A 16,634-nucleotide genomic window follows, 5' to 3' on the forward strand; every position below is an offset into this window, starting at 1 on the left:
ATCTGAGTCCAAATCGTAAGGGTCTTCCTCATTTATGCAAATATTTCATACACCGACAGAAAGAAAAATCACTGAAATGAATGCATTCGTTAAATTCTAAATACTCTTTAAATAAAGGCTATTTATTAACCATTAATGGTTCCGTGAAGAACCTTTAACATCCATGAAAATCTCTTTCGATTTCTGTACGATCCTTTACATTTCTTTACCAAATGTCTATCAGGTTTAAAAGCAAAGGTTCTTTATTGGCATCTAGTTCCACGAAGTACTTTTAACATGCATGGGATATATTCATTTCACACAATTTAAAAAAATGTTCCATAAGTTCCATAAGTAGCACAGTTTGTAGCAATAGCGAACAATACATAGCTACATTAAAAAACAATAAATACATTTCTCTTTTATGACAAAAATCATTAGGATATTAAGTAAAGATCATGTTCCATGAAGATATTTAGTAAATCTCCTATCGTAAATATATCAAAACTTAATGTTTGATTAGTAATATGCATTGCTAAGAACTTCATCTGAACAACTTTAAAGATGATTTTCTCAATATTTAGATGTTTTTGCTCCCTCAGATTCCAGATTTTCAAATAGTTGTATCTCAGACAAATATTGTCCTCCGAACAAACCACACATCAATGGAGAGATCATTTATTCTATTATTTATCTCAATTTCCATGGTCACATAACTTCTTGAACCTGAGAGAGAGAGAGAGAGAGAGATGGAGAGAGAGAGAGAGGGTGGATGGAGGGAGGGGTTTGTGCAGGTCTTGTCCGTCTCTAATTAGCCGCTTCCTCCTCCTCTTCCTCACTTCATCTCTCTGTCAGACGGAGAACACCGGACAAACCGAGCTCTCAGAGAGAGAGAGAGAGAGAGAGAGAGAGAGAGAGAGAGAGAGAGAGAGAGTTTATAGACATGATGTCCTACATGAAGCAGCCTCATTACTCAGTGAACGGCTTGACTCTGTCCGGTTCCGGGATGGACCTCCTGCACTACCCCAGTGAGTACTGACCCTTACTGACCCTTACTGACCTTTACTGACCTTTACTGACCCTCGCAGTCTCATCATCACAGCCAGTCATCACCATTAGACTTCAGCTGTCTGATTCTGCGCGTGAACGTGACGAGCTTATCTTTATTAATATGAGACCCTGGAGCACAAAACAAAGGATCCGTTTTTGTGAAATTGAGATTTATACATCATCAGAATAAATGATCTCTCAGTGATGTGTGGTTTGTTCGGAGGACAATATCTGTCTGAGATACAACTATTTGAGAATCTGGAATCTGAGGGAGCAAAAACTAATCAGAAATTAAGTTTTGATTATTTAAGGAGGTTTACTAAATATCTTCATGAACATCTTTACTTAATACCCTAATGATTTTAGTCATAAAAGAGAAATGTATAGTGACACTGAGACACTGATAGAGGTTTATATATTAGTTTAAGCAACGCTCAGGATTTTAGAAAAGCGCAAACAGTTCTCACAAATAAATATTTATAAATAAATGCGTAAGTATAAATCCACTTTTAATATAAATATTATAACAAAATCTGCTGCTCTTTTGTTTTATTTCACATCATTTCGTTATTTAGCTAGGAGTTATTTACTGTATGTTTATTTATTTATGTCATGTTTACATGATTTATACTCACACATACCTCGAGTGAGAAAAAGGTATTCTGTATATTGCTCATCCGGTTTAATAAAGATGTTTAATTCTATCACGAGTAAATCTAGTAATCGAAAAAATATTAGGTTTGTAGAAAAGGCATATAAAACAGTTTTGAAACAGTTTCGATCATTCTGACGTCATTCATAGCCATATAATCGCGCATCTCAAATCATGGCGATTAATTTCGTTAAAGTCTATTAGTTTGATTATTTTGACGAGGGATTTATGAGCCAAATACGAAATAATGTTCTTTGTAAACATTATTTCAAATACGTAAAATATCATTCAAATAAACAAATATCATAATGTTGATTGGGCTCATTAATGCAATAAATTAATAAAGAATATTAGTTGCATCTCATTTATAAAGTCATGCTTTTACGTGTGGATTAATTAAATAAATGATTTTATTTTGGATAGATAGATAGATAGATAGATGGCTGGATGCACACTAAAGACTAACTGTGTTCGTGTGGTTCTTCATCAGACACTGCGCGGAAGCAGCGGCGCGAGAGAACCACGTTCACGCGCGCGCAGCTCGACATCCTCGAGACACTGTTCGCCAAGACGCGGTACCCGGATATCTTCATGAGAGAGGAAGTGGCTCTCAAGATCAACCTGCCCGAGTCCAGAGTCCAGGTGAGTCCAGAGCCTGCTCAAGAACACCAGGAGGTCCAGTTTATCCAAACCCCTGATGATGATGATGATGATGATGATGAAGGTGATATCTATGCATCTATGCAACCTTTAACATCCATGAGACTATTTCAATGCACAAAAGGTTATTTATAGTCTTTATTCAGGGTAGAGATATATTTAATTATATGACAAGGTCTACAGTAAATATACTTATCATTATTAAAATATTATATATTTATGAACATTTTAATATTTTAATAATGATAAGTATATATTTATAATACAATTAAATATATCACTTGACTTATGTATATAGTGGAAAATATTCTGATGAGTAAATGCTTTCACTGAAAGGTTTGGTGGGATTTATATTTTATTATATAAATTATTTTATATTATATTTTTTGTTAGACAAAGCTATTTGTTAATATTTTGATTATATATTTTTTTTTAAATTTAGTTAAAGGTTTAGTCATTTTGTGGTATGATTTTGTCAGTTTTTTACTGTTTGTGTTGTTTTTAAATATGTTTTTTAATTATATATATATATATATATATATATATATATATATATACATATATATATATATATATATATATATATATGTATATATATATATATATTTTTTTTCATTTTGAGTTTTAGATATTCCATGCATGAAGCAAAACTAAATACAATTTTAACTATGATAAACTTTTTATATTTTATTTTATTTATAAGTAAAAAAAAATATTTTTTCTTTTTTTCTTTTTATTTTGTTGTTGTTTTAGTTAAGTTATGGTACAACTCTGATATAAATCAGAAAAATAAATTATAAAAATAAAGCAAAGATGGCAGAACTAGGCACTTGTTCACTATGGCCTTTCATTTATTTATTTTATTGTTGTATTTTGTTTTTTTTATTTTATTTCTATTTTCTCTGAATGCACACTTGCATTTCTCTTCTGTGAGGTACATTTAAAAGGTTCTGCTATATGTGACCCAGGACCACAAAACCAGTCACAAGAGTCAATTCTTTTAAACTGATGTCTATACATCATCTGAAGTTGAATAAATCATCTCTCAATTGATGTCTGGTTTGTTCGGAGGACAATATTTGTCTGAGATACAACTATTTTGGAATCTGAGGGAGCAAAAAAATTTTATATTGAGAAAATCATCTTTAAAGTTGTTCAGATGAAGTTCTTAGCAATGCATATTACTAATCAAACATTAAGTTTTGATATATTTATGGTAGGAAACTTACAAAATATGTTCATAGAACATGATCTTTACTTAATATCCTAATGATTTTTGGCATAAAAGAGAAATGTATAATTGTGACTCATACAGTGTATTGTTGTCTATTGCTACACATACACCTGTGATACTGATGACTGTTCTGTGCTGCTGGGACACATATAAATAAAGTTGTACTTATATCCTGCATGCAGCAGTCAGTGACTGGAATGGGATACTGACAGTCGTCCCGTCTGTGTTCTGCAGGTGTGGTTTAAGAACCGTCGCGCGAAATGCCGTCAGCAGCAGCAGCAACAGACCAGCGGTCAGACCAAACCCAGACCACCGAAGAAGAAGTCGTCTCCGGCCCGAGAGCCCAGCGTCAGCGAGCCCAGCGCCAGCACCAACGGCCCCTACAGCCCTCCACCTCCTCCGGCCCCGAGCTCCAGCTCCACCAGCGCCACCGTGTCCATCTGGAGCCCGGCCTCCGTCTCTCCGCTCCAGGACCCTCTGTCGGTCTCCAGCACGCCCTGCCTGCAGCGCTCCAGCGCCTACCCCATGACCTACACCCAGGCCCCGGCCTACGGGCAGAGCTACGCCTCCTCGTCCTACTTCACCGGGCTGGACTGCAGCTCGTATCTGTCCCCCATGCACCCGCAGCTGTCGGCCACAGGGGGCGCTCTCAGCCCCATGAGCGGGGCCCTCAGCCAGTCGCCCGCCTCGCTCTCGTCGCAGGGCTACACCGCCGCCTCACTGGGCTTCAGCGCCGTCGACTGCTTAGACTACAAAGACCAGACGGCGTCCTGGAAGCTGAACTTCAACGCTGCGGACTGTCTGGACTACAAAGACCAGAACTCCTGGAAGTTCCAGGTCCTGTAGAGCGTCCAGAAGAAGCTTCACTGCACTAAAAGTTTCCAAAGCGGGGAGGTTTTAGCTGCAATGCCAGAAATGGACAATATTTGGTTCCCCAATGAACCTTTGAGAATAAAGTGGAAAGAATCTGCTGATTTATTTTATTTTTAAATCCTCAGTGTTGGGGATATCGTTATGTAATCAGATGACTTTTTTTCCAAGTAACTAGTAGAGGAATGCATTACTTTTTAATTGAAATATGCAAGGAACTTTTTCAAATAAGAGTTACTTTGCTTTCCATCAGCCTGAGGCTTATTAACATCTCTGGTATGAAAGATCATTTAGAGTTGGCAAAAATATAATTTTTGTGTTTTTTTCTTACTAAAAAAAACCCAAATAAGCCCAGCCCATGAGAAAAAAGTAACTCAAAAGTAATGCATTTCCATACGTGATGCAATATTGTAATGGAATACTTCTAAAAGTAACTTTCCCCAACACTCATATAACTTGTAATGGTATTAATGCTAAAAATGGAGATTGTATTGGTTTTAATGGAAACTGTAAAAGTCCCCGACTGGTAATTTGTCACCTTGTATTAGTGGCGTGTTAAAACCACTGAATACTGATACAATTTGGCCCAAAACTCACTACTTACTCTCAAAAATAAAGGTCCAGAATGTGTTTTGTTTGAAGTGATGACATAGAAGAACCAATGTTTTGGTTCCCCAAAGAGCCTTTCAGTGAAGAGTCCTTAAAATAACCTTTTTTTTTCTTAGTGTGAAGAACATTTGAATCATTTAAAGAACCTCTTATTATAAGGATTATATTTTTCTGGACGACAAGGATAAACGTGGAGCTGATGGTCCAGATGGAGATGTTTCTCACTGTCTTGATTATTTCTGAGTAACACTGAATGAGGTGAAGCTGGTAGATGATAGAGAACTGAACACAGCTCAGATGTTTGGTTCAGTAAAACAGTGATGTACATCTCAACACGGTTAGAAGACCATCATCATCTGAACTGCTACAGTCTTGTTGTTCTAGAAGGTGTATTATTAGGTAAGATGATGTTTCGAAGAGCAGAATCCCAAATGTTTGTTGAAAAGCTTCTTCTGAAACTGAAGAACGAAGCTGAGACTCAGAGACTCCAGGAGCAAAGCATGCTGGGATGCCACTATAAGTCACATGACACGTGAACTCTAGCGCTCACTAGAGCTGAAGATGTTTTGTTAATGTTTTATATGTTTTCTTAATTGATATGATGATTAGATCAAACATCTGTTGTTTCTTCTAGAGTTGTTCTTGACCTGTGAAAGGTTCAGTATTTACCGACGGTGATTCTGAAGCGTCAGACTGTACTTGAACGAATCGTGTGTTGAGTTGCATGGAGTTGAACATCTTGACGTTTAGATGACGTTTGTTTTCTTGTCAATCTCAGGGCTTTCTCATGCTTTCCTCGGCTCGTAACGCTCGTCTGTTCATCAGCGCTCTTTTCTGATGTGAGATTGTGTGTTTCTTTGTAATGTCCTGCTGTTCATTGTGTTTGCTTTTACAGTCTTGTAGTTTTGAGACTTTTAATGAATTATAAATAAATAATTTCTTTCCATAAATACAAGCCAGGTCGGTTTTACTGATTTAGTATAGAATTTTGGAAAAGAATATTAGTATATCTTTAGTATGTGTAAATATATATATATATATATATATATATATATATATATATATATATATATATATATATATGCATGTATGATATTATTATTTTTTGTTATATTTTGACACCAAAAAGAATGCAAAGAGAGAGAGAAGAAATAAGTAAATAAATAAATGTTATTAACATGGTAAAAAAAAATTAGCTGGTCCTAAAATTAACTTTTTTCCTGATTCCAGTTGTTTCTTTTGATTTGAGGATACAATATGAGCTGCACATGTTTTTTTGTTTTGTTTTTTTTTGCACTGAATGAAATCACACACACACATTATGATTAAAATTAAACCGTGTTTGTACATCATGTGTTGTGCTGTGTGGCTTTAAGAAAGAGATGCAAAAAAGAGGGAAGGGTCACAGGAGTGTGTGTGTGTGTGTGTCTGTTTGTGTGTGTGTGTGTGTGTGTCTGTGTGTGTGTGCGTGTGCGTGTGTGTGTGTGTGTGTGTGTGTGTGTGTGTTGTATAATCTGGATGGACGGAGCATATGGCGTGTGTGGTGCAGACGGCTCAGAGACACTCAGGACTTAAAATATGATTCATTTCTTTCCCTCTAATCCACACAGACACATCAGAACAGAGTTCCTCCAATTTCCCTTTAATTGATTCCTAATCCCCCCACACACAAACACACACACACACTCACACACACACACACACACACAAACACACACACAGACACAAACACACACACACACACTCACACACACACACACACAAACACACACACAGACACAAACACATACACACACACACACACACACACAGACACAAACACATACACACACACACACACACACACACAAACACACACACAGACACAAACACATACACACACACAAACACTCACACAAACAATCACACAGATTGATGATAAATATATGTGCACACTACAAAGGACACAGCTATCATTTACAAACTTAATCTCATGCAATCAATGTCTTGCATTTGAAACAGTTCATATAAGGAATAAGTGACCATACCCCATAAGCCCCACACACTCACTAATGCATACAGTATGCATCCACATGTCATTAAGAGCATTATAAAAGATTCATTGTTATCAATATGTCAATTTATTATAAGAAACACAAGATTTTAACAGCCAATGACATTTCCAGCTGGGGAGACTCAACTGATTTTCTACAGTTTAGTGTTAATCATCATCTAACTCAAGGGTTCTCAAAGTCTACATTCAAAAATACAAATCTGAATTTTCATCATTGACAAAGGTCTGGAACTACTGGTAATTACAAAACTAACTAATTTAATAAACATGTATAACAAATCAACATTCATTTTATGAAAAAATAAGGTGCCTTTAATCAGGGCTTGGTGTGTGCTATCTGTTGACTCGTCCACCGCAAGTGAAAGGCAGGGTGCATCTCTGATATCATCACTTCACTGCTTTACTAAGTCATGGGCAAGCACCTCTGTCCTCCTGGTTGAAGTGTCATTGGACAGTGGACTTTTCTTTAATTTCTCTGCCATCTCCTGTCTCTCCTTTCACTCAAATAAACCATATGCTATCTCTACTGAACACTCCTTAACTATCTCTGCATCTGAATGCCTAGTACCCAGGCCAGACAGAAAGATGGTTCTGCAGCTCTCTCTTGCTGTGTCACAACTCTCATAAGCAACTTATTTGTTGATTCATATGAAGACTTTAACTCTCATAGTTTTGGTGTCCATACCTCTGTATTTTGTGGATATTGCCGTTTAAAATGACCCTGTTTTGTTTCATAATGCCGTTTGACATTTCCACTTTTCACAACTCCAACTGTCTCGTTACAGATCAAACAGAATGGCTTCGTGTTGGATTGGGGCAAAATGAACACGTACCTCTCTCTCCAATCATCTTTGAAAACTGTATTTTCTTCGTCAACTTTTCTTTTCCTGGACAATGACATCCTCCACACACATTCAAACGCGTACTGTGGTGAAGTGTTACTTTGAGCAACTCACGCCCAATTACGTCAAAAGTATACACTCACTGAATGTCATGGCAACTGAATCACAGAGAAAAACTTTTTCGCTTTAATTTTGGACCATCCCCAAAAAAAGACTAAACAAATGATTCTGAAATGCGTTTCTCGACATTTACCTGTGGCTATAACTTTATTATGACTCTAATTTATTTTATAGTCTCAAGCATTCAGAAATCATGCAAAAGGAAACTAAGCAGTTTTACTATGATAAAACCATGGTTTATTTTTGTAAGGGTTGTGATATGCACGTTTTTTGTTGAAGAAATTATAAAGCCTGTGTCATCTATAGCAAAAAGGTGTCCAAAAATGAAAGATTTAGTGAATATTTGAATGAAATGTTTGGTCAGTATCCTAAACAAGGATTTGATTGTCCTGTAAGTGTAACAGCAGCAATCACATGGCATTTGTAATAACATGTACATAACATTGTTTATTTTGTATTTGCCTACATTATGTATTTTAATTGTTAATTTTATTAACCAATCATTATTGCCTCATTACTTTTTATATAATGCATTTTAAGCCATTTTAAAGGCTATTGATGGCTTAGGTCTGTTTTTATAGGTCTGTTATTACAGTATATTTATACTTTGTAAATTATTAGAGTTTTGGGTTCGCGAATCATTTGAGTCAGTTTGGGGATCGCAAACCATTTGAATCAGTTCGGGAGTTCAAAGCGGGTTCGCGAATCATTTGAGTCAGTTTGGGGATTGCGAATCATTTGAATCAGTTCGAGAGTTCGGAGCGGCTTCGCGGATCATTTGAATCAATTCGAGAGTTCGGAGCGGGTTCGCGAATCATTTGAGTCAACTTGGGGATCGCGAATCATTTGAATCAGTTCGGGAGTTCGTTGCGGGATCGCGAATCATTTGAGTCAGTTATGGGGATCGCGAATCATTTGAATCAGTTCGGGAGTTCGTTGCGGGATCGCGAATCATTTGAGTCAGTTCGGGAGTTCGTTGCGGGATCGCGAATCATTTGAGTCAGTTATGGGGATCGCGAATCATTTGAATCAGTTCGGGAGTTCGTTGCGGGATCGCGAATCATTTGAGTCAGTTCGGGAGTTCGTTGCGGGATCGCGAATCATTTGAGTCAGTTATGGGGATCGCGAATCATTTGAATCAGTTCGGGAGTTCGTTGCGGGATCGCGAATCATTTGAATCAGTTCGGGAGTTCGTTGCGGGATCGCGAATCATTTGAGTCAGTTCGGGAGTTCGGAGCGGGATCACGAATCACGAAAAATTTGCGCCCATAAATTTTCTAATTGGCCATAACCTTTAATTCGTTGCTGCCAACTGTGGTGGCAGCAGGGGTGGCAAGGCTTTCTTTTAGGGTGGCATTTGCGACCCTATGCCACCCCAGTAGATCCGCCCCTGCTTACACTTCATAATTCATAATTTATGTCAGATTCCTATCATTAATGAAACCTGTATCAGCATTACATGATAAAAGTGTTCATGAAATCATGCCTGAACAAACATAATGTAATCTCATATAAACCAAAACTCTTATCAAAACAATACTGTATGCGCAATTGATCATGCAGTAAGAAAATAACGAAAAATTTTACACAAATAAATATTTTAAAAATGAGATCAAGAGATCAGTTTTAGCCAAAACAACAGAAAATAGCGAAGGTTATAGAGTTAACATGTATTTTGAGCTGCAGCTCATCAGCTCACCTGAATATGTTCTAGATTTGTGCTGGATATTATCTTTGAAAAGGATATATTAGTATTTTATTTGTTAACATCATACTTGTTTCACTTATTTCAAGTTATGTCATAAAATGCTTTCAGTTACTTAAAGGGTTAGTTCACCCAAAAATGAAAATGATGTCATTAATGACTCACCCTCATGTCGTTCCAAACCCGTGAGACCTCCGTTCAACACAGCAGTGACGATGGTCACGTGTTATATTTGTTATTGGGCACACCAGAAAACACGCATCAATTTAGCTTCAAACTCTTGCTTTCTACGCAGGTCTATTTCGCTCTACACGCGCGAATGCATTCAAAATGTTCAAGCGGCAAACTAGACGCGGTAGACGTGAATTTGACATTCTATTCGCGTTTGGTGTGAACGCAGCATAATAGGGCAGAGAACATTCGGTCCCTGTTCTCCGTCTGCAGCGAGGATCGGGACTTCGGAGCATACACTGCAATTTTTTTTTTTTTTTACAGTACAAAACAATATTTGTCTGAGATACAACTATTATAAATCTGGAATCTGAGGGAGCACAAAAATCTAAATATTGAGAAAATCATCTTTAAAGTTGTTCAGATGAAGTTCTTAGCAATGCATATTACTAAACTTACATTAAGTTTTGATATATTTATGGTGGGAAATCTACAAAATATCTTCATGAAACATGATCTTTACTTAATATCCTAATGATTTTTGGCATTAAAGGGAAAATTGTTTAATTGTGACTCACACAGTGTATTGTTGTCTATTTCTACAAATACACCTGTGCTACCGATGACTGCTTCTGTGCTGCAGGGACACATATTCTCTTTGGCAAATCCAAAAAAAACATCTTTAAAACAGAAGGAAAAGTCACATAAAACGAGATCAGATGAACATTAAAAACAAAGTTTACAAAACAAGTGTCTGAATCTTCCAGTGCACATTATTCAGTGCATGTCAGTCTTTCTCCAGTGTTTTTGAGCACACAGCTCCTAATCTCCCCGCTTTGTCTAATCCAGGTCTGACCTCAATCCAGTGATGTAATGGGTCATGTGACCCTGACCGTGACCTGACCAATCAGAGAGCTCGCAGCACGATCACATGCAATGTTCAGACAGAACCTCAGATTGAAAACATGATTCAGAAAGTAAAACACGTACAATTACAGACATGACAAACCTGCACTAAATGTGCTAATATTATTACTAATAAAATGGATATACAATTAAAGTATTTTTTTTATCACAAAATGATAAACGCACAAAACCTAATGTAAAATTATAACTGTAAACAAAAAATTAGTTCTGTCAAATGATGAATTGCGATTAATACATAATATATATGTCCATTCGGTGTATAATTATTATGTTTATATAAATATACAAATATGCATGCATATATTTAATAATAAATGTGTTGTTTCATGTAAATACACAGTTAACTGGAGTGTGTGTGTGTGTGTGTGTGTGAGAGAGAGAGAAAGTGTGTGTGTGAGAGAGAGAGAAAGTGTGTGTGTGAGAGAGAGAGAGAGGAAGAGAGAGTGTGTGTGTATCTGTGTTTATGTGTGTGTGTTTGTATGCAAATATGCAGACGTTACAGTTTTACTTTCCCTGCTATCAAGCTAAAAGTGTGAATCAGAGCTGAAACTAAATAATAAAAATAAATAAATAAATAAATAGAAGGTGATTGATGTCAGAAAAAAACATGCTCCAAACCTGTAACCAGCATCAGGACAGAGCAGAGGAAACACCTTGGTACTTTTTTTGATACCATATTAAAGGGGTCATGACTTATATGTTCCTTAAGGTTTACTTATAAAGTTAATCAAGTCTAAAATTAAATATGTAGAAAAATAATAGTTTTTAACCCTCATTCTGAGCGTGTTTTTAAGGGGCGTGTCCTTTAAGGCTTGTAAGTAATCAGCCGTGTTGTGATTGGCTAACGTCACTGGATAGGAAACAGTATCAGCGCCCCCTGCTGTTGCATGTGAGCTTTTTTAACAACATGATAAATCATAAACAACCCATTTCCAGACAGAGCATTATGAATCCCTAACTAACAGTTTGTGATGCAGCTGCAGTCAGATCTTGTGCCTCTTTCACTTCAACAAAGGATTCTTTATGAAACTGTGGCTCCATTACAAAACAAAATCCTCCAACACGACCCGGATGCCATTAAAATAAACTATCTATGTTTTATTTCAGTTACTGTTTTACCTCAATACTCATGTTTTTTCTTATGATTTTAATTAGTGATAAGCACCAGCATTCCTCCGAATCTCGTCTTTCGTGTTAAGCAGAATAAAGAACTGTAAAGATAGTGTATGTTTCTGCTTGGATCAGAATTAAAAGTGTATGTTTGTTTCTGTAGTTTTATGAGTGTTTCTGATGTGAGTTGACAGAGAAGTGCACGTGATGAAGAGTGTGTCTCATCATCATCATCTTCATCTTCTTCATCATCGGCTGTCTCTCTCTGATAATCTGCCGTGTGTCCGTCAGCAGTTTTCAGAAGCAGACAGACGGATCGGACTCAAATCCTCCAGTACGACACAGATGGGCAAAACACACAGACCTTGGAGAAGGTGAACTCTCTCACACACACACACACACACACTCAGTGTGTGGAGAATCAGCGGCTCTGAGCTCATCATGATGTTAGTGTGGGGTCAGACATGACTCTCTGAGGCTGTTCAGACTGACAAGATGCTTTTATTGATAATTAGTGACTGTCTGCTGCTCGACGGAGGATTGACATTCAGTAGAAACACACACCAAACACAGTCAAACATGAGCGTTGGACTGACGGCAAACGGTAAAAACACGGTAAACCTGACAGTTACTCCCTCTCCGCGATCGCCACCAGATGACGCTCGATCTCTGCTTCTGACAGAGTCCTGAAACACACACACACACACACACACACACACACACACACACACACACACACACACACACACACACACACACACACACACACACACACACACACACACACACACACACACCCAGATGATGTTAAACCGCCGTCTCTCTCTGTGCTCATGTTAGCTCTTCATTCTCTCTCTGTACCTGAATTTGGGGTTTTCTTTGGTCACCACAGACACTTCCAGCTCAGTGCTTTTGAAGTCCATTGACAGCACAGTAGACAAACAGGAGATCGCCATCTAGAGGACAGGAGACAAACAACACACTGATGCCAGACCTCAACATCTGAACTATTCACATCTCTATTACACAAGCTTCTGTTTAAAACCTGATTATATTCAGTCAAACTATAATGAGCTGCTGGTCATATGATATTACATTACCATTTAATATCTCAAAACTACCATTTAATATCTCAAAAAATAAATAAATCAATTCAAATTGATTCAGGCTTATTACAACGAAGTACAACTGAAACTAAAAATAATAATGAAAAATAATTCCTACTTAAAATATAATCACCGTTAACAGAAATAAAATATGAAACGTTTAAAAAGTTTAACTTGAAATACTAAAATAATTAAAACTAAATAAATAAAAATATGCACTGCTTGGCAATTTTTCATAGAGAATGTGAAAGTCAAAATAACTCATTTTTAATTAGCATTATCATTTTGCCAGCATGGATCATATGTGTTAGTAATGATTCTCAGAAGCATGAAATATATTTAGCATTGGATTGAAAACGATGAATCAGTAATGTTTTTTAAAGAGTCTCTTCTGCTCACCAAGGCTACGTTAATTTGACCAAATACAGTAAAAATACGGATATATTTTTAGAATATGAAATATGTGTTCTCTGTGTGAATCTGTGTTAAAGTGTAATGTATTTCTGTGATGCTCCGCTGTATTTTCAGCATCATTCCTCCAGTCTTCAGTGTCACATGATCTTCAGAAATCAGAATAATATGATGATTTACTGCTCAAGACACATTTCTGATTATCCTCAGTGTTGAACACAGTTGTGCTGCACAATATTTCTCTGGAAACTGAATTTAGTGTTTGGTTTCACACACCTCCACGGTGCGGTCGTAGGGCAGATCCGGCTGCTTCTTCAGCTTCTTCTCCAGGTAGCTGCTGGCCTCGTGGTGTTTGACCCCGACGCTGGTGGCCCTGAAGCCGCAGAAGTACCCGGCCGGGTCACATTTGTACAGCACGGGGCCCGTCTGAGGGTCCATGGCGATCAGCATCATACCTGAGGGCCACACAGACGCGTCAGAGCCGCAGCGAAGCATCAGAACACACCTGAGAGCAGACGAGTCACTCACTGCAGCCCAGCGGCCTCATCTCTGCGTTCTGTGTGTACACCTGAGAGATGTCCGCCATGCGCCGGCACAGCATGTCCGCCGTGATGTCATAACCGAACTTATACTTCCACTCGGCCGCCTCGATGCGAGCCCGATGAACCTGAGAGCGGCTGTCAGCTACACACACACACACACACACATATATATATGAGAACTTACACTAACATGTGAGAAGTGTCTGACAGAAGAGACACACACCGTAATGTCCGGTCATGACACATCCGATCCGCGGAGTGAGACGAAACATGTTTGTCATTGTAGATGCATCCAGGAGCGAGTCCTGCACATGAGAGGAGAGAAAGAGACGTTCACACACACACACTCAGCTCAGCGTAATTCAAGAGCATCACATCTGCACAAACACACTCAGAAATGCTTGGAGACGCTTCGGTCTCAGTCCTGACTCAACTACAATAAAGATAGTGAGACGATACACGTTTCTGTTTTAATGACCAAAAGTCTTCCAAATGTATCATTTGATTTAAAATCAAGAGTGAAAAATAATGTCAAAGTATTCTAAAAACCTCTATGTTTTGTCTGTGTTGGGATGCAGTAAAGACGTCACGCCAATCATTTTCTAAAACAGACTTTTACCCAAAAGCTTCTGAAAGTTTGGACACCAGTGTTTGTTTTCACTGAAGTAAACGAGGCTTTGACATCATTATCTGACAGCAGCTTCGTTAGCTGTCATTATACTCAAATATTTAACCATTTTAATTTACAGCCAATCAATTCTTTTATATTTCTCTATATTCCATTGACAGTTCTTGTGTTAGCAAGCTAAGGGTTAAATTATAGGTTAGAAAAATAAACATATTATACAAAAATCAGTTTGAAGGATTGTCAAAACCACATCCAGATCTTCAGTCAATCTTGAGTCTTCTAAATGCATATAACTTTATATTTTTCCTGTACTTTTCTTTATTTTGTGTTATATACAGTATGTACACTATATTGCCAAAAGTATTGGCACCCCCTTCTAATGAGCAGCTTTTACTGCTTTAGTAATTTCTTTGAGTACAATATTTAATGTTGAAGTATATAATGATATTCTTTAGGGAATTGCCTCTGATTTTATAGCAAAAGTTTGGACAGGAGTCTTTTCTATTCTAAAATGATAAAAAGAAATGATTGATTGAGTGGAAGAACTTGACTGGATGCTGTGACTTTAAATCTAGACCTCGAGATAAAAAACTTATGACCAAACACCAGTGACTTGTACACACACTTTATAGACAAAAGTATTGGGACCCACCTTCTTTAGAACAGAAAAAGCCACTTCCAAAACTGTGGCGACAAAGATGGAAACATAATTAATGTATTTAAAAAATTTATTTCCATCAGTTTTGGAAGTGTCTAAATTATTTTACCCATATGTACAATTCACTGGTGTTTGGTGATGACTTTATCCTAGAACATAATTATATGCTTCAACATTGTTTTCATGGAAATTACTAAAGCAGTCAAAGCAGCCCAATAGAAGGGGGTGCCAATACTTTTGGCAATACAGTGCAGTGTACCCAGAATCTGATTCTAAACCAATGTGAGACTGAAATCAGATGTTTAAACCAGATTAAAGACTAAAGACTGTTTTTGTGTGCAGCACAGGTCTTCAGGTGTGTGTTTTACCGACACTTTCTTCTGTGTGAGCAGCACGGCGCAGTCCGTCCCTCTGATGCCCACCGTGGTCAGCCCGCTCTGACTGATGGCTTTGAAGGCATATTCTGTCCAACACATCCAACATCACATTCAGCAGAACACAAACACACCAGACCAGGAACTCTGAAGGACTCTCAAGTGACGCCATTCAGTGAATTATGATCTTAAAAAGTTCTGGACCCCACAGGTGGTGGCGTTTCAGGCCAAATAATAAAACCAAGTTTCAGTATGAGTAGAAAACACTACACATTGAGATTCAGAGTTCCTCACAGAATACTAAATGCATTGATGTGTCACCAGTAGTTCAAGAAGTGCCACCGGTCGAGTAAACATGTGTAGTAGTTTAACACGAGCTGTAAACAGGAAGAGTGGATGACGAGTCTCTTACCGACTTGATACAGGCGGCCCTCGGGAGAGAAGATCGTGATGTGTCGGTCAAACCCCGCGTTTGAGCCTCGAGACATGATTCTGAACACACTTCACACCGACTTCAGCAGATTAGAACGCGATCCTGCGACTCTGTAACGAGCGGAAGTCTGTCGAGCTCGGAGTGAATAAGCGATTTTACACTTTCACTTTCTCTTTCGTTCCATCGCGTCCTTAAACTCGGCGAGGAACACACACACACACCTGATACTCATATTCACACTACACCTTGCATCTTTATATCACAAATACACAGAAAACACTCCCGCCGCTGAATTCTCGGATGACAATACAGTGGTGGTTATGATTATTATACACGTTATGATTATTACACTCGCTGCGGAGTAGAATAAATAGCTATCACAATTCGAACTATTTAAATTTAGAATTGTGAATAATGAAAACAGAATCGCGAGGCATCAACTCGTAATTACCCTTTTTATTTGTATTTTTTATTCAGTGGCTAAAAAGTGGAGCAACTAA

The 16,634-nt window shown here is 37.8% G+C and overlaps 2 protein-coding genes across 2 annotated transcripts; one reads left to right on the forward strand and one right to left on the reverse strand.

Annotated features, from left to right (window-relative positions):
- The first annotated feature begins 840 nt into the window (after positions 1-840).
- On the forward strand, positions 841-6,009 carry LOC127972299 (homeobox protein otx5-A-like). The gene is made up of 3 exons (XM_052575719.1): positions 841-1,007; positions 2,172-2,323; positions 3,810-6,009. The coding sequence occupies exons 1-3, from the start codon at positions 923-925 to the stop codon at positions 4,419-4,421; spliced, it is 849 nt and encodes a 282-aa protein (XP_052431679.1). The 5' UTR covers positions 841-922; the 3' UTR covers positions 4,422-6,009.
- Positions 6,010-12,463: 6,454 nt separating this feature from the next.
- On the reverse strand, positions 12,464-16,312 carry psma6l (proteasome 20S subunit alpha 6, like). The gene is made up of 7 exons (XM_052575724.1): positions 16,114-16,312; positions 15,696-15,790; positions 14,265-14,346; positions 14,028-14,183; positions 13,776-13,954; positions 12,844-12,938; positions 12,464-12,668 (listed from the first exon to the last, which is right to left on the reverse strand). The coding sequence occupies exons 1-7, from the start codon at positions 16,187-16,189 to the stop codon at positions 12,611-12,613; spliced, it is 741 nt and encodes a 246-aa protein (XP_052431684.1). The 5' UTR covers positions 16,190-16,312; the 3' UTR covers positions 12,464-12,610.
- Between the last annotated feature and the right edge of the window lie 322 nt (positions 16,313-16,634).

The sequence above is a fragment of the Carassius gibelio genome, chromosome B15 (genome assembly GCF_023724105.1).
Source record: "Carassius gibelio isolate Cgi1373 ecotype wild population from Czech Republic chromosome B15, carGib1.2-hapl.c, whole genome shotgun sequence".
In the NCBI taxonomy this organism is placed as follows: domain Eukaryota; kingdom Metazoa; phylum Chordata; class Actinopteri; order Cypriniformes; family Cyprinidae; genus Carassius; species Carassius gibelio.

Coding starts and splice junctions, on each gene's coding strand:
- LOC127972299 (XM_052575719.1), top strand. CDS start 923: ATGATGTCCTACATGAAGCAGCCTCATTACTCAGTGAACGGCTTGACT. Junction 1,008..2,171: donor GGACCTCCTGCACTACCCCA/GTGAGTACTGAC, acceptor GTTCTTCATCAG/ACACTGCGCGGAAGCAGCGG. Junction 2,324..3,809: donor TGCCCGAGTCCAGAGTCCAG/GTGAGTCCAGAG, acceptor TGTGTTCTGCAG/GTGTGGTTTAAGAACCGTCG.
- psma6l (XM_052575724.1), bottom strand. CDS start 16,189: ATGTCTCGAGGCTCAAACGCGGGGTTTGACCGACACATCACGATCTTC. Junction 15,791..16,113: donor GGGCCGCCTGTATCAAGTCG/GTAAGAGACTCG, acceptor TGTGTTGGACAG/AATATGCCTTCAAAGCCATC. Junction 12,669..12,843: donor AAAGAAAACCCCAAATTCAG/GTACAGAGAGAG, acceptor TGTGTGTTTCAG/GACTCTGTCAGAAGCAGAGA.